General features: G+C 42.9%; 1 protein-coding gene across 1 annotated transcript in view; it reads right to left on the reverse strand.

The window, feature by feature from the left end:
- Window positions 1–25,364, reverse strand: part of LOC126178892 (zinc finger CCHC-type and RNA-binding motif-containing protein 1-like) — a 73,923-nt gene that overhangs the window by 9,335 nt on the left and 39,224 nt on the right. The window contains exons 2-3 of the mRNA XM_049924566.1: window positions 25,037–25,148; window positions 21,891–22,106 (exon numbers count right to left, since the gene is read on the reverse strand). Coding sequence (XP_049780523.1) covers window positions 21,891–22,106; window positions 25,037–25,148 — 328 coding nt within the window. The remainder of the gene's footprint in view (window positions 1–21,890; window positions 22,107–25,036; window positions 25,149–25,364) is intronic.

Consider the following 25,364-nt stretch of genomic DNA (forward strand, 5'->3'; position numbering starts at 1 on the left):
ACTGGCCGTACACCACTGGTGATCGTCGAGGGGACACTGAATAGTGCACGGTACATCCAAACCGTCATCGAACCCATCGTTCTACCATTCCTAGACTGGCAAGGGAACTTGCTGTTCCAACAGGACAATGCACGTCCGCATGTATCCCGTGCCACCCAACGTGCTCTAGAAGGTGTACGTCAACTCCCCTGGCCAGCAAGATCTCCGGATCTGTCCCCCATTGAGCATGTTTGGGACTGGATGAAGCGTCGTCTCACGCGGTCTGCACGTCCAGCACGAACGCTGGTCCAACTGAGGCGCCAGGTGGAAATGGCATGGCAAGCCGTTCCACAGGACTACATCCAGCATCTCTACGATCGTCTCCATGGGAGAATAGCAGCCTGCATTGCTGCGAAAGGTGGATATACACTGTACTAGTGCCGACATTGTGCATGCTCTGTTGCCTGTGTCTATGTGCCTGTGGTTCTGTCAGTGTGATCATGTGATGTATCTGACCCCAGGACTGTGTCAATAAAGTTTCCCCTTCCTGGGACAATGAATTCACGGTGTTCTTATTTCAATTTCCAGGAGTGTATATAGCTCATTGTGCACCAGACATTATTTAACTGCAACTGCACTTGGTAATCTACAAACTCAGATTTTTGTTCATTTTGTGCATAGGTTGGTAAAAAGCTTTGCCATTGTATTTCCACAAAATATGACTGTTTCCATGTTACACTTAGCTGTATATAATGGAGGAAGAAAAGTAATGTGTATCTGACAACAGTCATGCTGCTGAGGGGTGGTTGGTCATTCTGTACAGATTAATGTGCATACAAACTTGCAGACCTGTGGTTGACTAATGGCTTGCAATCATGTTGTTTACAAGCGTGTAGATTTCTCACAAAAAGCTGAGTTCAAGTCATTTGCTATCAGTTACTCTGGAGAACAACTGCACTGTTCAAATATAGTATTACAATAGTGGTGTGCTGCTTGACACAGTCAGAGGGATTAAATACAAGGACACAGTCATATCGATTAAATATCTAGGTGTAACATGCAAAGTGACATTAAATGGATCAAGCATGTAAGGACTGTAGAAGGGAAAGCAACTGATGTGTCCATTCAAATAATGGTAAGATTCAAAATAGTGTGTAAGTAATACTTTATTAACACAGCACAGAAAGAACAAGAGTTAACATAATGTAGCTTCTGAGAGATACAACTGAAATGAATCCTCCTGATCTAGTAGGAATGAGATGAAGCCAAGAGTCTGTTGTGGCCTGGGTCATGACATCAGTCATACCAGTTCCAGAAGACAATGAATACAGATAATGCCGGCATCAGAGGAGGCAAAGATTCTGAGGGTGACGGCTGGTGGGTTGGTGCAGAAGCTGTTGGGTATTTTCCAGAAATGGTCACTGAGATGCCGAGTCCAGAGAAAGCCACCATCAGAGCAACCAGAGGCAAAGGCAACTGCTAGCGGATCGGCGTGGCATGCACTGATAGGATGCTAATCACAGCCCAGCATAAGCCCAGAGTGTGATCATAAACGTGGACTTGTATGCTGCCTGCTTGCAGTTGAGCAGCATCTTAAATAGGCAACAACTGGAAGGATATCTATATGGTGCACAGTTTGCCTGTAACCTGCAGATGTAATATACTTCCAAAATTGCAAAGGCCACTATTGCTGATTTGCACACTGTAACGTGGTTGTGCTTCTGGTAGCATCTACTGGAAGTTGGCTTGTACTTTTAACAAATCCATGGTGTACTTCCATTGCTCAGCACATACTGCCTCCAGTAGAAGAGTGCCTGGAGCAAGACTATCCACTGATGGCAGATGTTGTGCCGAAGGCAGGAGCAGCTGCCATAGCTTTGGATGTATGGTATAAGGAAAAAGATGATGACATCATCTTTATGTTGATCACAGATCCTGCATCCACTACCAGGAGGGGGGGAGGGGGGGATCCAAAAAGAAGAGCAGTACCAACAGGTGTCCATGGGAAAGGCATACCTTCCCCCAGGCAACATGGGATGTCCGGAGATGTGGGCAGCTCTTGGAACCTGTGACTCTGTCCCTGGAATCTCAGACCATAGATTGTGAAGCAGTTGTTGCAGAGAGAGTGGATGACCTGAGTGTGCCTGTGAATGAAGTTGGTGGGAGGCCTAAAATGAAAAAAGAGGACATGAAGTGCTGTGCCGCCCTCATGCAGAAGCAGGCTATGACTGAAACTTGTAGGTGAAGGTGTGATGCAGCAGAGGCTGCATCAGGTGTGGCTGGAGGATAGTGGCAGGAAGGGCGATGGTGCAGCAAGGGAAGAGGAATGTACCTGGAGGCTGGAGACTGAGACTGAGACTGGACAGTGGTGGAAACGTGGGCTCTAAGGTCACGCGTGGGTAGCACAAGTGTGAGCTTGTGGCAGCAGACACACTGTGAAGTGTCGAGGTCGTGCACAAGGCACATGAAACGGCAACTGTGTGCATCGAGGTCACGTCGGAGGAGAATGATAATTTGGAGGCAGGATGCAATGGGGAAGACATCAGTGGATCTGGTGTGCACAGGTGTACAAGAATAAGGAAGGTCGATAAAGGTGAGCTGAAGTGGTGGGAAGAATGCTGCCAGGCGTGCAGAAGCATGGAAGAAAGAGGGAGCAGAGCACCAGAGGCAGCAAAGAAACCAGCATGTAGTCACAAGAAAGACAACCAGGTGAGAGGAGGCATGAAGTGCTGCACCACCCTCATGGTGGGATGCAGGGGCAGTGTGGTGTGCAACTAGAGCAAACATAAATGTGGACCTCATTGCCGATTGATGTGATGTGCCACCCTCTTGAGGAAGGCTGCATCAATCTGGAACAGGTATGGTGCCATGGAAGCAGCAATGGGCTTGCCACCACAAGAGGGTGGAAGGTGAGGTTCAGGGCAGCAGGAATGGAGCTGCACCCTTGTCACCAACTGATGTGTCCTGGGCTGTGCCACCCTCAACAGGAAAGACCATCTGTGACTCCATTTTCTTGGCCAACACTTGGAGAGGTAGGGTAGCATCTGCTCAGCTGGAGGGAAGGCAGCCGCTGAGCATGAGAACAATGGCAGATAACTCTAGTTGCTGCAGCATGTAGACTTTATGCTAGTAGACAACTGATGTGTTCTAACTGGTAGCACAAAATAGCAAGGCAACGGCCTAGGCTGCATGCAAATAACGATGAGTTTCCAAATAATGTGTAAGTAACAGTTTATTAACACAGAACAGAAAAAACACAGTTTAACACAATTTAGCTTCTGATAGATACAACTGAAATGGATCTTCCTCATCAGGAGTGAATGTAACAAAACCAAGAGCATGTCTTGACTTGGGTCATGACGATGTGTGACGTACATTATCACAATGGTCTGTTGTAACATAAGTTGTGACAGTAATGGCTAGGTACAAATACACATACCAGGTTCGAATCCTGCCTCGGGCATGGATGTGTGTGATGTCCTTAGGTTAGTTAGGTGATTACAGTTCCAGCAATATCGAATCTGGGAAAGGACAGCATCAGAGGAGGCAAATACTCCAAGTGTAATGGTTGGTGGGTAGGTGCAAATGCTGTTAGTATCAAACTTCCTGGCAGATTAAAAAGTGTGTGCCGGACCAAGACTCGAACTCGGGACCATTGCCTAGTGCTCTACCATCTGTGCTACCCAAGCATGACTCACAACCTGCCCTCACAGCTTCAATTCTGCCAGCACTTCATCTCCTACCTTCCAAACTTCACAGAAGCTCTTCTGCGAACCTTGCAGAACTATCACTCCTGGAAGAAAGGATATTTATTTATTTTTATTTATTTATTTATATACTTGTTCCATAGATCTGTACATGTGAGCAAGTCACTCAGATGTGGAACGTGTCAATGTACATAATAAAATACATAGAATAAAGACATTGTTATAGTATTAATAACAGTGCACAAAAGTCATACTTATTAGCTTAAAAACTAGTCAACATAAATGTGAAGATAGCAGTTTCATATATAGGGCATTATTTCATCTATTTTAACCTTGAACAGTAATCAAAACTTCCCACTTTGGGTTTAAAAGTGACCCAAAAATGGAAATGAGAAAAACAGGAATTTTTACATTAGGGCATTATTACATTAGTTTAACAGTAAACAGTGTAAAAAAATTTAAAATCATCTTTCCAATCTGGGTTTTACTTATTTCTCTGAAAGAATTCCTCTAGTGAATAAAGTGAGGTCTCAAGTAAATAATTTTTCAATCTACGTTTAAATACTGATGTACTACTCCTTATACTTTTGATGCTGTTGGGTAGGGAATTGAAAATTTTCGTTCCAGCGTACTTTACCCCTTTCTGAATAAGTGTCAAGTTCTTTAACTCACAGTGGAAATCCTCTTTTCTTCTGGTGTTATGTTCATGATGTAGGCAATTCGTTTCATACAGAGTGGGGTTATTTATTACGAAGCACATCATTGAATATATGTACTGAGATGTTGCTGTCAGTATTTCAAGTCGTTTAAAAAGATTTCGACATGAGGTTCGTGGGGGTACACCACAAATGATTCTTATTGCTCTTTTTTGTGCTGTGAGGATTTTCTTTGCGGCAGGTGTATTGCCCCAGAAGATGATGCCATAACACATGACTGAATGAAAATAGCCAAAGTAAGCTGACTTTGAGATGGTAATGTCATTGAAGCGTGACAAAATTCGTAAAGCAAATGTTGCCGACGTCAGCCGTTTTAGTGTTTGTAGAACGTGATGTTCCCAGTTCAGCCTACTGTCCACGTATACGCCTAGGAATTTTGATAAGTACACTTGCTTTATCATCTGATCATTCTGTGTGATAACTATTTCTTTTGGGTTTTTGTGGGTTGTCTGGAACTGGATAAAATTGGTTTTTTTTCAGGTTTATTGAAGGGGAGTTAATACTAAACCAACCCAGAACTTCTTTAAGGATATCATTGACCTCAGATTCTAAGTCAGTAGTTGACACATTATCCACCACAATGCTCGTATCATCAGCGAACATTGTAAATTTACACTGCTTATTGATGGATAAAGGCAGATCATTAACATATATGAGGAACAGCAAGGGCCCAAGCACTGATCCCTGTGGCACTCCCTGCTGCACAATTCCCCACTCAGAGTCCACTATATATTGTGATACACTATCTGAAACATCTAGAATAATCTTCTGCTTCCTATTTTCGAGGTACGATTTTAACCAGTTTCCTACAGGTCCTGTAATTCCATAATGACAGGCCTTCTTGAGGAGTATCTGGTGATCTACACAGTCGAACGCCTTTGATAGGTCGCATAGGACACCAATTGGCAGCCTCTTTCTGTTTATAGACTCTAGAACATCATTTGTGAATGAGAAAATTGCGTTATCTATTGAAACTCCCGTTTGAAAACCAAACTGCTGACTGTTAATGATGTTCAGGTCACCAAGGTGTGCCACAATCCTGTTGTACAGAGCTTTTTCTAGGACTTTTGAAAATATTGTTAATAGAGAGATAGGGCGATAGTTTGACACATTTGTAGCATCCCCTGCTTTGTACAGGGGCCTGACAACAGCGTATTTCATTCTGTCTGGAAACACTCCTTGTTGCATGGATGTGTTGCAGATGTGAGCCAAAACTTCGGTCACTTCACTACAGCAAGCCTTCACAACAGCTTGCTTGAAATATCGTCGATACCAGCAGAATGTTTATTTTTCAAAGACTGTATGATTTTTTTGATTTCATTGGCAGTAATGGGAGGCACACTTATTTGACTGAAAGGCTCTGGAAAATTATTTTTCATTATACAGGCAGCTTTATCTACAGAACCATGGCAACCTATCTGTGTTGGGACAGTTAAAAAATGTTGGTTAAAGATTTCAGCAATTTCCTCACTATTAGTTATCTCTGAGTTGTCAACAGTTAAAGCAATATTTTTGTCTTTGGTGTAGTTTACAGTCCCTGTTTCTCTCTTTATCACATTCCAGATTGTTTTAATTTTATTTTCAGAATTAGTAATTTCAGATGCTATACACATACTTTTAGAGTTTTTAATTACTTTGGCAAGAATTTTACAGTAGAGTTTATAATGTTTTAGCTGAGCAGGGTTGTTAGAAGTCTTTGATGCTATGTAGAGTTGTCTTTTTCTCTGACACGAAGCTATAATGCCCTTAGTGAGCCATGGTTTTTTGCAGACCTAGCAGGTTGGACTCTGTATGACTTTTTTGGAAATACACTTTCAAAGGTACTTGCTATCTCATTTGTGAATAAATTGTATTTTGAATTAGCAGTTTCTGCTAGATAAACAGGTGTCCAGTCAGTATGCTGAAGACATGATCTGAACGTTTGAATAGCTTCCTCACTTATTTTCCTTACTGTTTTCCATCTAGGTGAGGTGTCACTCAGAGGAATTCCCAAACTGTTGAAAGTAACTCGTTGTCCGTCATGGTCAGACAGACCATTTATAACCATTTCAATATTAATATGGTTGACTTTACTCTGATCAACAAAAACGTTGTCAATGAGAGTACTGGAAGAGGTTGTGGTTCTGGTGGGCGAGCTAACCACGGGAACAAGGTTGTACGTGCACATGAGATTTTCAAACTCCACCTTGCAGGGAGAATTAACCAAGAAATCTATGTTAAAATCCCCAACAACTACCATGCCCCTATTTTTTCTACTTAAGTACAACAAAGGAGTATCTAATTGTTTAACAAACACTTTAAAATTACCAGATGGTGCCCTGTAAACTGCCACAACTGTTAATCTGGAGGCAGTGTCTGGCACCTCTATAGCACATACTTCAAAATGTAGCTCAAAGCAGAATCTTTGTACATCTATTGCCGTGAACAAGGCATTGTTTTTTACATATACAGCTACTCCTCCTTTGTCCATATAGTTCCTGCAATAAGACGTTGCCAAAACATAGTTGGGAATAGGGACCACTTCAATACCAGCAGTGATGTGGTGTTCTGTTAGACACAGAATGTGGGCACTGTTTATACCTTTTGTGTCTTCTATATTTGCTGTGAACTGATCCAGCTTGCAGTATAGGCCTCTTATGTTCTGATGAAACACTGTTAACTTTTGTTTGTCTTTAATTGTAAAGCTGCTTGAGTGAACTTTCGTTTGTGTATTAATTACTTGTTACAGATTTTTGTTACTGGACCAAATCCTGCTAGAGTTGGCCCAGTTCACTAGTTTCCCTCGTTAGTTAGGGCTATGACTGGTCTGCTTTCATGATCGTTATTGTTTAGGCCTATTATTTCATGAAAAGCTTTTCCAATGTCTGCTGCTAGTTTATTTTTGCCAAACTGATTTAGATGTATTGTGGAGACATGGCTTTGCCACAGCCTGGGGGATGTTTCCAAAATGAGATTTTCATTCTGCAGTGGAGTGTGGGCCAATATGAAACTTCATGGCAGATTAAAACTGTGTGCCGGACTGAGACTCGAACTTCATGGCAGATTAAAACTGTGTGCCGGACCGAGACTCGAACTCGGGACACATTTGTCTTTTGCAGGCAAGTGCCCATCTGAGCTACCCAAGCACGACTCACGACCCACCCTCACAACTTCAATTCTGCCAGTACCTCGTCTCCTATCTTCCAAACTCCACAGAAGCTGTTACATATCTTCCACTAACAGTCACAGGGATGTTGAGCCTGGTAAAGGCTGGCATTGGAGGAGGCACAGGCTCCACAGCGATTGCTGGTGGATTGGTGTGGTGCAGCTGATGAGAGCTTGGATTAATAAGCCACTCGGCATAAGATGAGACTGTGTGCTGCCTGCTTATAGACATAGTCTACTGTTGTGGCTGTAGCGTTGCTATCACTGGTGCATGTGCTGCTTCTGGAGAAGTTGGATCTATAGTGGCACTTGTGGGAGGTTGGCCTGTCAACATGAGTGTTTATACTGTTGATGAATCCGCAGTGCACTTGAATTGCTTAGCACACAGTCTGTGGTAGAGGAGCACCTGAAGCAAGACTAGTCTGCTGCAAGTGTTGTGCCAAAGGCAGAAAGCAGCTAGTGTACAGCCAGGTATATGGCAGTGAAAGGTTAACTTGAGTTTATTGAGGAAATACTAGGAAACTGTAGCTCATTCATAAAGATGATTGTGTTTCAAACACTAGTGCAACCCATTCTTGAGTATTGCTCGAGTTTTTGGGGTCCCCACCAGGTCAGATCAAAGGAAGACATCAAAGCAATTCAGAGCAAGCTGCTACATTTGTTACCTGTACATTCAATCAAGTTGGTGGGATGATACCACAATCCAAGCAGTTAGAAGAAAAAATGGAGCATGGAGAAAATGGTGGAAAACTAAAAATGATGAAGACCATAAAAGATATATAGAGGAAAAGGAGAAGTGCAAAGAAATGGTGGAAACAGCAAAGAAAAAGGCATGGGAAGAGTTTACAAAAAACTTGAAGAAGATGTGAAGAGCAATAAGAAAATGTTCTATAAAATGATGAAAAATAAAAGGAAGGCTTCTGAAGTACCAGTAAAGATGGAAACAGAGGACGGTACCATTATTGAAGATCCAGGGAATATAAAAGATCTCTGGAAAGAACATTTTAAGAAGCTGTTAAACGCTGAGGAGCAGGTACATGAGGAAACAACAAATAATGAAGAAATTGAGAGAAGTTGGGAAGCAGAATTAGGACAAATTACATGGGAAGAAACGGAAAAAGGTGTGAAGAAGATGAATGGGGGGAAAGCCCCAGGACCTGATGAAGTATCAGTGGACATGATAAGAGCAGCAAGTCCAGTGGGAATGCAGTGGCTGTATAGAGTACTATCAAGCGTGTGGAGAAATAGTAAAATACCTGACGACTGGAGAACAGGAGACATTGTTCCCATCTTCAAGAAAGGCAATAAAAGACTTTGTAAAAACTACAGAGGAATAGCCCTCATGAGTCATACAGCCAAGATTTTTGAAAGAATTTTACTAAATCAAATGAGTGAAAAGATAGAAAAGGAGCTGAGTGAAGAACAGCATGGGTTTAGGAAAGGAAGGAGCACGATCGACCTGATATTTTCTATCCGTCAACTGATGGAAAAAAATTGGGAGTATAACAAAAGGGTGATAATGGTTTTTATAGACATAGAAAAGGCATATGACTCAGTTGACAGGGGAAGACTCTGGGAAGAACTGAAGAAGATAGATATAGAAGATGGATACATTAATGTTATAAAGAAAATGTACAGAGGCTACAATTGCAGAATTAGAACACCATTGGGGAACTCTGAATACTTCGAAATAAGACAAGGACTTAAGCAAGGAAGTATTCTATCTCCTGCGCTTTTTAATGTTGTGATAGAGGGAACGAATAGGGCAGTTAAAGATATAGTAAAAGAAAAAGACAAAAAGATGATTTTTGCAGATGATATGGTAATATGGGGTGATAAAGAGGTAGATTTACAGTTACAGTTTGATGCGTGGAAGGAAATAATGAAAAGGTATGGATTAAAAATAAATAAAGATAAGAGTGAAGTAATGGTATTTGGAAGGGAGAAAGGAATCAGCGGAAATATTACCTTGAATGGAGAACCCCTCAAAGTGGTAGAAAGTTTCACTTATTTAGGGAGTGAAATATCTAGGGATGGAAGAATAACTAACGAAATTAATAGGAGGTTACAGAAGGGAGGCAATTTCTACCAAACAATAAAACATCTGATTTGGAACAATGAAGTTTCAGAAAGAGCAAAACTCCTTATGTATAAGAATTATTACATCCCTATTGTCACCTATGGTGGAGAAACATGGACAATGACAGAAAGGGACTGGAGCAAACTGCAAGCAGGGGAAATGAAATTTCTCAGAGCAGTTAAGGGAAAAACAAGAATGGACAGAGTAAGGAATGTAGAGATTAGAAAGGACCTCAAACAAAAAAGTATGAGAGAAGAAATTGAGGCCGGCCGGAGTGGCCAAGCGGTTAAAGGCGCTTCAGTCTGGAACCGCGAGACCGCTACGGTCGCAGGTTCGAATCCTGCCTCAGGCATGGATGTGTGTGATGTTCTTAGGTTAGTTAGGTTTAAGTAGTTCTAAGTTCTAGGGGACTGATGACCTTAGAAGTTAAGTCCCATAGTGCTCAGAGCCATTTGAACCATTTGAAGAAATTGAAAGAAAGAGATTAAGATGGTAAGGGCATGTTAAGAGGATGCATGGGCAGAGACTCCCCAAAATTATGGAAGAACTAAAGATGGATGGGAAAAACACCTAGAGGGCGCCCAAGAACATGGTGGAAAATGGGAGTGAGAATATCTGTTGAAAGGAGAGGTGTGACCTGGCAGCAAGTGGAGGAAGAAAAGTGGTGGGAGGACCGAGCCAAATGGAGAGGACTTGTCAGCACCCAGACCCGGCAGTAGCTGGAGCAGGATTCGGATATAGATAGACATTCAATCAACATGTGAATATTGTGGAGATGCTTCAAGAATTCAGGTGGGAGTCCCTGCAGGGAAGATGACATTCTTTTTGTGAAATACTATTGAGAAAATTTACAGAACTGACATTTCCAACTGAGTGCAGATCAATTCTACAGCTGCCAATGTACATTTTACATGAGAACTGCAAAGACAAGATAAGAGAAATTAGGACTCGTATGGATGCATGCAGAATGTCATTTTTCCCTGGTTCAATTTTTTAGTGGAACAGGAAAGGAAATAACTAGCTACACTCTGCCACATACTGTATGGTGGAGTATATACAGAGATGTAAATGTAAAAGTGTGTGGTAGAGTGTACTTTTTATTGTATCTTATATTAAGGTCATTTCCCATTCCATTCACAGATGGAGCATATGATGTATGACTGCTGTATGCCTCTGTGTTGTTTTATTTGTTGATTTATTTGTATGATTTCTATGTGAAAAATGAAAAGCACATGAAAAAAATTCATAGTTTTTACTTGAAAGATAATTCTTTTAAGTTTTGTAAGCAACTTCTCATGAGATGTACGATGTCTTTCTTCGACTGCCAAACAATTAAGCACTTTCAACATTTATGTCTCACTTTCTTGCCAGTTGAACCAGCCTGTGACCTTTTACAGTAGCCTTTTACATTCAGTGTCCCCATTAGTCCAACCTGGGCCCCACACACTTGAACATGATTCAGGTACAGAGTGTTTTGTATGCGTACCCTATCAATTAATCATAGCTTGGCATTTGCTTTACCTCCAACTTGGTGACCATAACCATTCTACATCATATTTTCATAAATATTCCCACAACAGAACTGATTTTAGCTGTCTCTCATTAATTTTGTAGTGAAAGGATGACACACTTTTGTGAAGTACATAGCTTTGCATTTCTCTAAATAAACAGCTATACGCCTCTCTGCAGCTGGCTGTCATTCTTGTCCAGACATAACTGGACATTACTGCAATGTTTACAAGCTAGAATAACCTCATACATAGTTGCATTGTCTGCACACCTAAGATTGCAACTAGTAATGCCCACTATTCCATTGATGCATGACATGAACAGCCAAGGTCTTATTTTACACTCTACTGTGGAATATCACATATTGCTTCAGTGCCTGCAAGTGACTCTCCATCCAGGATAACACACTCAGGAACACATTTTCTTTGGAATGCAAAGATGCAGTGCTGAAACAAAACCATTTTTGCAGTCAGGAAACAGTTTATCAATCTCTTCTCTATCCAGGTCATAGAGGTTTCATGAGTGAAGGGTGCAAATTGAGTTTCACACGATTGACATTTTTTGAAATGCATTGCTGATTTTGATGGAGGACATTATTTCCTTCCAGATAGGTCATAATGTTTAAACTAGGAACATGCTCTACCTGTCTGCTACAAATAGATGTCAGTGATATATGTAATATGATAGTCCTCTGGATCAGGTTTTCTTCTTAATTTGTAGTCAGGTTTGACCTTTGCTCTTTTCCAATTGCAGAAAATACAACTCTGCTCAAAGGATCTGCAGTAAATTATGATTGGAGTGAAGCCAATTCACTCACAAATTTTGTACAGAAACTGATATGAATTGAGTTTTGGTGATTGAAGCTGCTCTTCAACGCCACTAATACTGATCAATATGTCACTCATCTTAATAGCAATACAACTTCTAAATGATGGCAACACTCCTTTAATTTCCTTTGTGAAGGAGCATCTGAAGACAGACTTCAACATTTCCTTTTTACCTGTTCTTGTCCTGTTCTCAAGTAGATGGAGTTTTTGTGTTGATGATTGTAATGTATGACCATAATTTCTCAGGATTTTTGTACAGGTCTTGTGAGAATATTTTACTACAGCACTTATTCAAGTCTTCACTTATTGCCCGTACGGTACCTAAGTGTGTTTCAATTAATATCTGTCTATCTATTGATTTATGCTTTGCTTTGTACTTATTATGTAGCACACATTGCTTCTTAAGAAGTTTTGTAATACTGGCTGTGCACCAAGGGTGATCTCCACCATCTTTAATTATTCTGCTATGAATGTGTTTTTCTAAAGTTTGGCTAACTAACTGATTATACTTGAGCCACAGTTCCTCTATATATTCACTATGTGAATCAAATGATTCCAGCTTATATCTAGGACTAAACACTTACATTTCTCTGTTTACCTTTCTAGCCTCTGGTACCTAGCTGTCCATTACAGCTACAACTGTACCATGATCACTAATCCTAGTCTCTCTGAGAGCATCCACAAACAATCCAGATTTTTTGTTATCAACAAGTCTAGTATGTTTCTATCATGGATAGGGTGCTAAATAATTTCTTCTAGGTAATGTTTATAGCAGGAAGTCTTCTCTCATTCACCACTTATGATGTAACTGTCTTAAGCCAACAGATGGGTGATTAAAATATACTTCAACTATTAAAGGGTAAACTGGAATTACACACACTAGGAAACGGAGGCTTCCTCTGAAGTTTTCAGTTAATTATGCAACCGAGCCTAGTGATTGAGAGAAGAATTCAGCTTCAACTTTAATCCCATTCCTGACTATTATTTGTGCCCAAACAATCTTGCATGCAGCTTCAATATCTACCTCAATTGATTTAAAATTGCTACCTGCTGCTACAAATACAATACTTCCAATCCTCTGGATGCCTTTTAGTAAAGATTTGTGTGTTCCCCAAAGATTGCACAGCTACCATTTTCTTGTTTTAGCCGACTCTCAGTGCTGAATATATGTAGACCCTGCAACTTTTCAATCTGTTTCACATTGTAGCACATTTTTGTGAATGTGAATGCTTCTGCAATTTATCAATAATCAATATGCTCATCTATCTGGGAAATTTCTGAAGTCATAAGTGTATATTTCCAAGCCATCTGCAACAACATTTATATGGGGTGGATGAATAGTCAGCTGTTCTAAAAGACCTTGTATGCATTCCATGCCCAATTAGCTACACCCCCCCCCCTCTGGTGTGTAATGTGCCCATGATTTGTCTAGGGAAACCCAGCAGCTCTCAACACCTCTGCACTATTTTCACAACTTAAGACTGTCACAGAATCCCCCAACTCTGGTTCAGTGCTCAAAACACAGGTCCGTGATCATATCTGGAAACAGTGTGAACTTCACTGAGTCACCATAAGCAAGACTGTTTTTTTCATGTTTTACAACAAATTTTGGAAGGAACAGACTATGATCTCAGAACCAAGCTGTCAGGCAATATTTGTCCTGATTTGGGCAATCATCGGCAGCAGTAGCATCCGCCCCCCCTTCCCAGGAATGCTGTGCTGGAGAGCACACATGCCTGAGACACACATGCATGCCGCACCCCCCCCCCCCCCACCACCACCACATGCAAACACACACACACACACACACACACACACACACACACACAAACGGTTCACCTTCCCATTATGCTATGGCGGTTGTGTCATAATTTTCAATAATGTACTAAAGTTGCCCATTATGACACCATCCTGTTTATTATTTATTTAGTTGGTTGGTTTAAAAGGGGGGGGGGGGGGGGGGAGGGACCAAACTGTGAGGTCATTGGTCCCTTGTTCCCAGTAGAGCAATTACCCAAAGGAAAGAAGAAAACAAAGAATATATATGGCACAATAACAGGAGAAAGGAAGAACCAGAAGAACCACAGAAGGACAACAAACACTACAATGGACAAAACAGGACAAGAAAACCACAGAGACACACAAGAAACAGGGAGAAGAGACTAATAAAAAGAAAGCAGATTACCAAGGCTGGCTGACCATGAGAATAAAAAAGGAGAAGCCAGCCACTCTGTAACACATTAAAACCTCCACCCTAAAAGCCCTAGGGTGGAGGACACAGAGGGACAAAAACTCAGATCAAATGATAAAACCCACCCTCACGAATAAAACGTAAAACTAAAGCTGCTGTTGAGGCATTGTCGGCCAACACCAAAGGTAGGATGCTGGGAAAGTTAAAAGCCTGCCGCAGAGTGGCTAAAAGTGGGCAGTACAGCAAGAGGTGGACGACTGTCATTTGGGAGCCACACCGACACTGAGGTGGGTCCTTGTGACGGAGGAAGTAACTGTGTGTGAGCCACGTTTGGCCAATGCATAGCCGACAAAGGACAACTGATTCCCTGCGAGAAGCTCGCAGGGAAAACTTCCACACATTCGCAATCTCCCTAATGGCACACAGTTTGTTGTGCATACTGTTATGCCACTCCGTCTCCCAAAGCCGAAAAACCTTGTGGCGTAAGACAGAATGCAGGTCAGTTTCAGAGATGCCCATCTCCAAGAGCAGTTTCCACGTAGCCTGTTGGTCAGCCTGTAAGCAAGTTTGTTGCCTGGGATTCCAACACATCCTGGGGTCTACACAAACACCACTGAACGACTAGACTGTTCCAGGGCAGAGATGGACTCCTGGGTGTTCACTACCAAAGGATGGCAAGGATAGCACTAGTCGATAGCTTGTAAGCTGCTCAGGGAGTCAGAACAGACAAGAAACGACTCACCAGAACAGGAACGGATGTACCGAAGGGCACGAGATATGGCCACAAGCTCCGCAATGAATACACTGCAGCCAGTGGGCAAGGAATGCTGTTCAATATGGCCTCTGTGGACATAGGCGAAGCCAACATTACCATCAGCCACTGAGCCATTGGGGTAAACAACTTCAGAGCTCCAGAACATGTCAAGAATCAAGAGGAAGTGACAGCAGAAAGCAGCGGGGTTAACTGAGTCCTTAGGGCCATATAAAAGGTCCAGACGAAGCTTCGGCCGAGGTGTACACCATGGAGGTGTATGTGAATGGACCTCAAGCAGAGGTGGTAAAGGGAAGGACTCCAGTTCAGAGACAAGAGATCGTACACAAACTGCAATTGTGAGCCCTGACATGGGCCGCCGATGTGGGAGATGAACTGCCACAAGTGGGAAAAGGAGATGGTAATTCGGATGCGCAGGAAAACTATGAATGTGTGTACCATAACTGGCAAGCAGTTGTGCACATCAGATCCACAATGGAGGGACTCCGGCGTCTACCAGGACACTGGTCACCGAACTCATTCTAAAAACTCCCGTTGCTAGTTGAACGCCACAGTGGTGCAGTGGGTAGAGTAAATACAATGCTGAGGGTGCCGCTGAGCCGTAAATCAGACTCCCATAGTCAAGGCTGGATTGAACAAGGGCTCTGTAGAGCTGCAGCAGCATAGAATGATCTGCACCCCAGTTGGTGTTGCTCAGGCAGTGGAGAGCATTGAGGTGCTGCCAGCACTCCCGCTTAAGCTGACAAAGGTGAGGTAGCCAAGTCAATAGGTTGTTGAAAACCAGTCCTAAAAATCGGTACATCTCCACTACAGTGAGTGGATCATCATTAACATAAAGTTCAGGTTCCGGATGAATGGTACAACACCGACAGAAGTGCATGACACACGACTTCGAGGCTGAAAACTGGAAGCCGTGGGCTACAGTCCATAACTGCGCCTTGTGAATGGATCCTTGTAGATGCCGCTCACCAACACCAGTACTGGAGGAGCATACAGATAAGAGGAGGATGAAGGCCCTACAGCTGCTGCAAGACCATTAATGGCCACTTAAAATAGAGATACACTCAATACGAAGCCCTAACGAACGCCATTCTCCTGAATATGGGGGAACTATTGGAGGCACCAACTTGGACACAGAAAGTAGGGAAAAGACAGCAATCAGGTGCTGGTGTCTGGAAAAGACTGTTTGGATGGCAGACAAGATTACCAGTAGTAGAGCGACACTGGTGGAAGCTGCCCTGACATGGAGCCAGTAGGCCACATGACTCCAGGACCCATCCCAACCACCGATGCACCATACATTCCAGCAGCTTACAGAGAACGCTGGTGAGGCTGATGGACTGATAGCTACCCACATCAAGCTGATTTTTACCAGGTTTTAGCATCGGAATGATGGTGCTCTCCTGCCACTGTGATGGAAAGACATCTTCATTAGGAGGAGATATCACTTGTAGTCAGACGAGATATGTTTAATCATCTGACTGTGGATCCGCTCCAGCCCAGGAGCTGTGTCGGGGCAATGTGCAAGGGTGCTGAGGAGCTCCCACTCTGTAAATGGAGCATTATAGGGTTCATTGTGGTGTGTAGTGAACAGGAGGACTTTCCTTTCCATCTGCTGTTTGAGGATGTGAAAGGCTGGGGGGTAGCTCTCCGACACAGGGGACACCTGATGGGGTCTGGTATCCAAAAAGATGTCTGATCTTCAAAAATGGTTCAAATGGCTCTGAGCACTATAGGACTTAACTTCTGAGGTCATCAGTCCCCTAGAACTTAGAACTACTTAAACGTAACTAACCTAAGGACATCACACACATCCATGCCGGAGGCAGGATTCAAACCAGCGACCGTAGCGGTCGCGCGGTGCCTAGATCTAGGACCTCAGTGGACGCCAGAATCTTCACCTCATCCTTGGACACAGAGCTTGTAGGTAGCTGTGGTGTGGGTTCCATGGCAATTCCGTTGGTCTTGGGGTTCTTCTTTCTGGATTTCTCTACTGATCCTTGCGTTTCTCTGGCTGGGGGCTTCACTAATTCAGTCTCCGGAATTGAGGATGATCGAAAATCCCTACGCCCAGCTGCTTTTGGGTACTTCAGCCACTGGTGGGTGTCATCTTTCCTACTAGCAGAAACCTGGGAAGGGAGTGACCCAAGAGACCCCTCCCTAGCAAGAAGAGGTGAAGAAGACTTACGCTTCTCCGGCTGAGAAGTGGGGGTTGGTGTCCCTGATGGTTGGGGGGACAGTGCTCCCGAGGTAGGTGGTGCGGGAACAACAGGGAGGGAAGTGCCCCCCCCCCCCCCCAACCATCCAACCATCAAGGGGGCAGGTGTAGTCTTCCAGCTCTGAGAGCCGAGTGGAACTGATAGGGCTACAACTGTTCTCATAGCAATGACATAAGAGGAGGTCATAGCCACAGGATATAGGTGCTCATATTTCCTCTTGGCCTCTGCGTAGGTCAGTCGGTCCAGTGTCTTGTATTCCATGATTTTCTTTTCTTGCTGGAAAATCCTGCATTCTGGTGAGCAAGGGGAATGATGTTCTGCAGCTGACACAGATGGGACGGGAAGACATAGGGCCGAACTTCCAGCACTTAAAGCACCGCAATGGGGGAAGGGATATATGGCTTGACATCACAGCGGTAGACCATCACCATGACCATCTCAGGTAATGTGTCACCCTCAAAGGCCAAGATGAAGGCACCGGTGGCAACTTGATTATCCCTCGGACCCCGATGGACGTGCCGGACGAAATGAACTCCGCGTCGCTTTAAGTTGGCAAGCAGCTCGTCATCAGACTGCAAAAGAAGGTCCCTGTGGAATATAATACTATGGACTGTATTTAAGCTCTTATGAGGCATGATGCTAACGGAAACATCCCCCAGTTTGTCACAAGCGAGTAATGCCCGTGACTGGGCACAGGATGCCATTTCTATCAAGACTGACCCTGACCACATTTTGGACAAGCCCTCCACCTCACCAAATTTGTCCTCTAAATGCTCTACAAAAAACTGAGGCTTCATCAACACAAAAAGTCACCATCAGCTCTAGTACATGCACGGTACCAGGGCGAATAAGGTTCGCTGCCATTCTGAGCCTGGCATTCCTCCCTTGGTGTGGCCAAGGAGGGGAACTATTTAGCATCATACTTCCTTGCATTGTACTGAGACTTGGAACGCTCAGAGACTGCTGGCATTTGATCACCAGCAAGTGATGACGTGGTGCACTTCATCGCGCATCGTCTGCCCTGATGCCACCCACTCCGACCAGGGGCCCTCGCCACAGGCGCAACCCAGCCACAGCAAAGGCCACCTGGGAGTCCAGATGCCCCAGGGTAATGGGTATCTACTCCTTGGCATACGTGGGGAATTAATGGCGCAGACATCAGCAGAGCAATTCGTGTGTAGTCAGGGGGCTACAACCAACAGGGTACATGGCGGCCCCACCACAACGGATTGGCTACCGTGCTGGATATGAGGTGCAAAGAATTCCATGGTCATCGCCGGTGCAGAAAATGACACTGCATAGTGGGTGGAGGAAAATGCACTCAGAAAGGTGTTCTTGCTCAAAAGATGGAGGATGAGCAGGACTGCAATGCCACAATGAGAGAGTGGGCTAAAGATCTCAATTGGTTTGCTTTTCAGGAAAATTTTAAAAATGGAGGTCAAAACCTACAGGGGACCATCACATAAAGGCCGAAAGGTGTGAAACTCCTTTTAGTCGCCTCTTACGACAGGCAGGAATACCTCGGGCCTATTCTAACCCGCAGGGGGCATTTATTTAGTACTCCTCCACAGTTGTATACAATCTTTAATTGCAACAAGATTCAAATGTTTATGTTCATTTTTAAACCATTTCTTGCATCTCTAATAATTGACTGTAACGTAATTCCAGTGGAACACTCGAAAGACTTGTTCATACACCAGCTTTTTTTCCCTTAGAGTATGAGTAAGTCTTTTGAATGTTCCACTGGAATTACGTTACTGTTACAAATATAAAAAAATAAAAATATTACCTTAATGATTAAATACATTGCTGCCCATTAAAATTGCAACAAAATGGTGATGGCATGCAATGAACATCAAACTGATACAAAGCGAACTTCATGCTTAGAAATGAAAATGATTAGAATTGCAGTGCAACATGCCAGAGTAATGCCACCTACATTTTGTATCTAAGAAAAGAATACACTATGGGTTTCTCCTTCAAAAATCACGTTGTAAAAATTGGTAGTTTGTGAGAAGATAGTGTATGCCTCCCTTGTGTGAGGAGAAACATCTACTCAATATATGTTGAGATTTAACAATGGCAAGATTACGGTCTTTCCAGATTGTGATTTGTCATATTAAGATATTGTTAATCTACACTCCTGGAAATGGAAAAAAGAACACATTGACACCGGTGTGTCAGACCCACCATACTTGCTCCGGACACTGCGAGAGGGCTGTACAAGCAATGATCACACGCACGGCACAGCGGACACACCAGGAACCGCGGTGTTGGCCATCAAATGGCGCTAACTGCGCAGCATTTGTGCACCGCCGCCGTCAGTGTCAGCCAGTTTGCCATGGCATACGGAGCTCCATCGCAGTCTTTAACACTGGTAGCATGCCGCGACAGCGTGGACGTGAACCGTATGTGCAGTTGACGGACTTTGAGCGAGGGCGTATAGTGGGCATGCGGGAGGCCGGGTGGACGTACCGCCGAATTGCTCAACACGTGGGGCGTGAGGTCTCCACAGTACATCGATGTTGTCGCCAGTGGTCGGCGGAAGGTGCACGTGCCCGTCGACCTGGGACCGGACCGCAGCGACGCACGGATGCACGCCAAGACCGTAGGATCCTACGCAGTGCCGTAGGGGACCGCACCGCCACTTCCCAGCAAATTAGGGACACTGTTGCTCCTGGGGTATCGGCGAGAACCATTCGCAACCGTCTCCATGAAGCTGGGCTACGGTCCCGCACACCGTTAGGCCGTCTTCCGCTCACGCCCCAACATCGTGCAGCCCGCCTCCAGTGGTGTCGCGACAGGCGTGAATGGAGGGACGAATGGAGACGTGTCGTCTTCAGCGATGAGAGTCGCTTCTGCCTTGGTGCCAATGATGGTCGTATGCGTGTTTGGCGCCGTGCAGGTGAGCGCCACAATCAGGACTGCATACGACCGAGGCACACAGGGCCAACACCCGGCGTCATGGTGTGGGGAGCGATCTCCTACACTGGCCGTACACCACTGGTGATCGTCGAGGGGACACTGAATAGTGCACGGTACATCCAAACCGTCATCGAACCCATCGTTCTACCATTCCTAGACCGGCAAGGGAACTTGCTGTTCCAACAGGACAATGCACGTCCGCATGTATCCCGTGCCACCCAACGTGCTCTAGAAGGTGTAAGTCAACTACCCTGGCCAGCAAGATCTCCGGATCTGTCCCCCATTGAGCACGTCCAGCACGAACGCTGGTCCAACTGAGGCGCCAGGTGGAAATGGCATGGCAAGCCGTTCCACAGGACTTCATCCAGCATCTCTACGATCGTCTCCATGGGAGAATAGCAGCCTGCATTGCTGCGAAAGGTGGATATACACTGTACTAGTGCCGACATTGTGCATGCTCTGTTGCCTGTGTCTATGTGCCTGTGGTTCTGTCAGTGTGATCATGTGATGTATCTGACCCCAGGAATGTGTCAATAAAGTTTCCCCTTCCTGGGACAATGAATTCACGGTGTTCTTATTTCAATTTCCAGGAGTGTATTATACTCGGAATCCCACATCTGTCGTGCAAATATGGAATTGATAGATGCAGGAGGGTTATACTCAAAACCCTGCAGTATCTCAGATGTCCCGTTCGACTAGTGCCTGAAAGAACAAACGTATTGTTCCCACTGTCGTGTAGGATTGAACAGCTGTCTCATGGACCTTGAGAAAATAAATGGACTTGTTTGCAGTAAGGCAAATATCCACTTGAAAAGTACAACAACTCTGGAGCACCATAGACCGTCAGCATGGATAGTGATCATTATTTCAGCTAGCCTCAACACGACAGCAGAGAAGGGCACAGCGGCAGCGGTGCACCCAATGATAACACTGGACACTGCAGTGGCATGACATCATCTCAACAGATAAGTCCCAGTTGTGTGTACATTATCACAATGGAAGTGGAGAGCAAACATTGCTTGACTGGATTTATCATCATCATCATAAGGGCCCAGTCGCATACTATGGCAGTTGCTACACCCTATCTTTGAGGTCTCCATGATGCTATCTTCTGACAAGATATCACAAGACACATGCTGCTCACGCTGCTCTGACTTACCTTGCTACTCGAGGTTTTTGTTTGACTGTTGCCCTCTCTGGCATATTCCCTAGATCTCTAACCCAGAGAAAACACCTAATCGAGGGTTGCTGAGAGACTGGCACACCCTTCGCACCAGCCACTATGATGAACTTCAGCATACAGTTGCAGCAGCACAGAATGATTTACCTGTATCTCAATACTTGGTGAGGTTAGAGCCTTTGATGCTGGCAGACATCACAATTCTGTGTACTAAATTTTGCCTCCATATTACCTACAAATTTAATCCAGTGATCTACCTACCAATTGTACTATATACGGCTTCCTACAATACTATATATGGACAACAAGTAAAATTTTGTGGCTTGCTATCTTCACTGATGTTGCAGTTTTCAGTGGCCAGCAGATTATTAAAAGTATGTTATTCTGATAGCCTCTATTAAAGCTATGAAAATGAATGCATAATTTTTCCTGTTAATGTAGACTGAGATTACAAAATCCATATAAATAAATGACAGCAGATAACACATAGGGAAGAGAGAGGAGAGAATAAAGCAGAAATGAAATAGACAAGTACTGCTGGACTCTACTCCAATTTGAATCTGGACCATTTAAAAAAAGTTATGAACAGTATTAAAGTAATCACAAGTAGTATTTTGAAGGTCTTAAGCAAGTATACATACTTCATCATTGCTCTGCTGTAACTTCTTTGGCAGCTTCTTTTTCTTTGGAGGGGGCTCCCTTTCACCCAGTGTATTGTGTGGGCACTTATAGCTTAAGTGCCCCTCTTCACCACATTCATAACATCGTGATTTATCAGGGTAATTGCGTCGTCTGATAAATTCAGCACTACGACCATTGTCAGTTGCTAAACTACTCTTCAGTGTACGACCAAACATCTGGAACATCACATTTTTACGGGAAGATTATGCTACTATTGTCAAACTACACAGAAAATACTGCACAATCTATACATGGCTTGAATAGTGAGTCACAGATTATCAATAATAACCATGTCACTTTGCAAATACAATTGCAATGAGCACAATAGGTCTCAGAATTGTGTAGTAGTAAACTATCCCAAGACTAAAAAAGAGAGGCATCTACAATAATGGCAATGGGTATCACCTAGAAATTGGTCATATTAAATTGCTAATGTCTGCCTGCTGTAAAGCTATGGCATACATTCTGGACTTATACACTCATGGATACCATTAGCATTACTGAAAAAAAGAGGTAGAAAAAAAAAGTCGAAAATATTTGGACATTTTATTTGTTACTTTAAAAAAACACATCAATTACACCTTACCACTAGCAATTCTAAAAATATTTTCAGATCCCCATAATTTTTCCATTCTCTATAATGTTTATTGTCCGCCACTCATGGTCTCGCGGTAGTGTTCTCGTTTCCCGTGCACAGGGTACCTGCTCCAAGATGACTGGGTGTTGTTGTGTCGTCTTCATCATCATCGTCCATCCCCATTCCAGTCAGAGGAAGGCAAACCACCTCCATTAGGACTTTGCCTAGTACAGTGGTGCGGGTCTCCCACACCATTCTCCTGCACTCTGTCAAGAAACATGGGACTTCATTTCAATTTCCATAATGTATATTCTTTGCCCTCTAACAACATTTTCATCTCCCATGCCTAAATCCAGAGCTCAATATAGTTGCTAGAAGATGACTACTACCAAGTGCCACTAACAAAAATGGGAGTTTTGACAACTATACTTCATGCACCACCTGAAAGCCTCAGGAACAATTTTATCATGTTGAAATGTCAAACAGTTCATGGGACTGTTATAATATTAAATACGTTCTTACTTAGAATTAGTCATTTCCATGTATAACTACCCATATTTCATGTTTTGTAGGTGATGTTTCAACACTGCTGGATACCAATACAGGAAATAAAAAAGGTAAATTCCCTGATATTTCAATTAATCGTCTCCTGATTTCTATACAAACGTAAACATTTTGATTCTTTTATTGTTGCCTCCACTTAAAATATTCTGTTCTAGTGTCATTTTGCACATGGTTTTAGAAATGCTGCTATTTCTCCTCCAGATTCATCTTACATGAAATGATCTGCAGTGGACAATTAGTTAGTTTCATGTTCCACAGATCATTTGCATGATAATTCTTAATGTTGTGGAATGGGTCATTCTATATTCGCATCACAAAATATTTTGTAAGTATGCCTACATGCCGATCATTTACAAGTGTTATTTTTAATTTCTACTCACAATCTTTTACACATTACATTAATGGTAAGTCTTGCGCGGACTGTAAGGAGTTGTCATTAAGAAAAGTTTTCATTTTATTTTCAAATTTTACTTTGATATCTGTCAGGCATTTTATATCACTGGGTAACGGATCAAACATTTTGGTTGCAGTATTGTGCAACCCTTTTTGTGCTAAAGCCAACCTTAATGGTTTCCCCATGTAGCTAAGGTGACTGATGGGATGGTGACTTTGATTAGGCCATTACCAACTTCCCACCCTATCCTCAACTAACATGTCTGACATGTCTGATACTATTTATTTGTTTGTTTATTTATTATACTGAATGGTCTGTGAATCAATAAATAAACAAAATGAAATGAATGTCATTTTTCTTCTAGTATTGTAATTAATGCACATCATTGTTACTTTTGAATTGCAGCGGATTATTTACAACAAACTTCATGAGGGAATAAATATACAGTGAAGAGTAGTCGAAATGCCTAACTCATTAAAAAGATGTCAACAAAATTATCATGGATGAGCACTACATATTACTCTTATAGCATGCTTTTGAGCAATGAAGACTTTCTTTCTTAAAAATGAGTTATCCCAGAAAATTATTCCAAAAGACATTATCAAATGGAAATGAACATAATATGTCAACTTACTGATTTCTGTCTCTCCCCAAGATTTATAATGATTTTCTAAGTGCAAATGTGGCCGAAGAGGATCTGCTGGCTGAGTACATATGCCAGACATGGCATGTTGTGTCTTTCAGAAGGATATTACGTTTGGGGCAAGCAGTTGAGAGGAGGAGTGACATAAAGACAGGCAAGGCTATATCTAGATTGGGTAGGTGGCAAAGTATCATCTTGACAGTATTACAAAGCATTTTGTGGTGAGTGTAGTGTACAATGGAAATTATGTGAATCCATGGAGGAACATCATAATTTTTCCAACCAAAATGGCATTAACGGAGTGAGCATTTGAGTCGGGGACTGGGGGATGTGGGTGTAGTACGGTATTAGCAAAACAGTGGAACATGATAATGGAGATCTGTTTATGGACATGTGTGGGTGGCACTGCCTATTTATGAAAGCATTATCAAGACCATCAACATAATGAAAGATAGCGTACTTGGCACTACAGATATAGAATGCATGGAATGCAAGGCTACAGGGTAATTACTTCTGCAGCAAGTACTGTTGGAGGTATTATTGCCTGGTCGGCTTAATACAGACAGAGTCCCTCATGAAAAACCAGAGCAGCAGAAGTCAATGTGCATGGGATGCCTTCCTTCTCAGAAGGGAACTATGCGAAATGAGTTTGGGAGACGACACAGTGATTCTGAAAGAGTGTGGCCTTGAGTCCCTGTCTTTTTAATTCCAGTTGTCTGCTGTTACTTCGTAAGTAGTTTTTTCTCCTATTGTATTTAACCACAGTTCCACACCAAAGACACTGTTTGTAGCTTCATTTGCCCTAAAAAACATTTTCAAATCAATTGATCTGTTGACTAATTTTTTACAAAAAGTACTGAATTTGAAATAATGCCATACTAATATTTGAAATGTTATAAAAATGATAAGCAATTCATGTGTGACTAACCTCCTTCCCATTAATAGATTTGGCACAAGACAATGCATCTTCTTTCTTTAAAAATAACACAAAAGCAACACCTTTACTTCTTCTGGTGTTTCGATCCTTTAACACAGTCACCCTGCAACAAAATTCATATTTTTCCATTATTTCTGACACTACAGCAAATTAATGGACTTTTATAATACACTAGAATTACAGTCATCTCCCATTTGAGCAACAGATGCAAAATGTTACTTAAATCTCACATATACGCACACTCTTTCCAATGAAACATATGAAAAGACAACCCCTCATTCAGGTTAGGTTAGTGAAACAATAAGATGTAAAAGTACAT

Source organism: Schistocerca cancellata, chromosome 1 (genome assembly GCF_023864275.1).
Source record: "Schistocerca cancellata isolate TAMUIC-IGC-003103 chromosome 1, iqSchCanc2.1, whole genome shotgun sequence".
Classification (NCBI taxonomy): domain Eukaryota; kingdom Metazoa; phylum Arthropoda; class Insecta; order Orthoptera; family Acrididae; genus Schistocerca; species Schistocerca cancellata.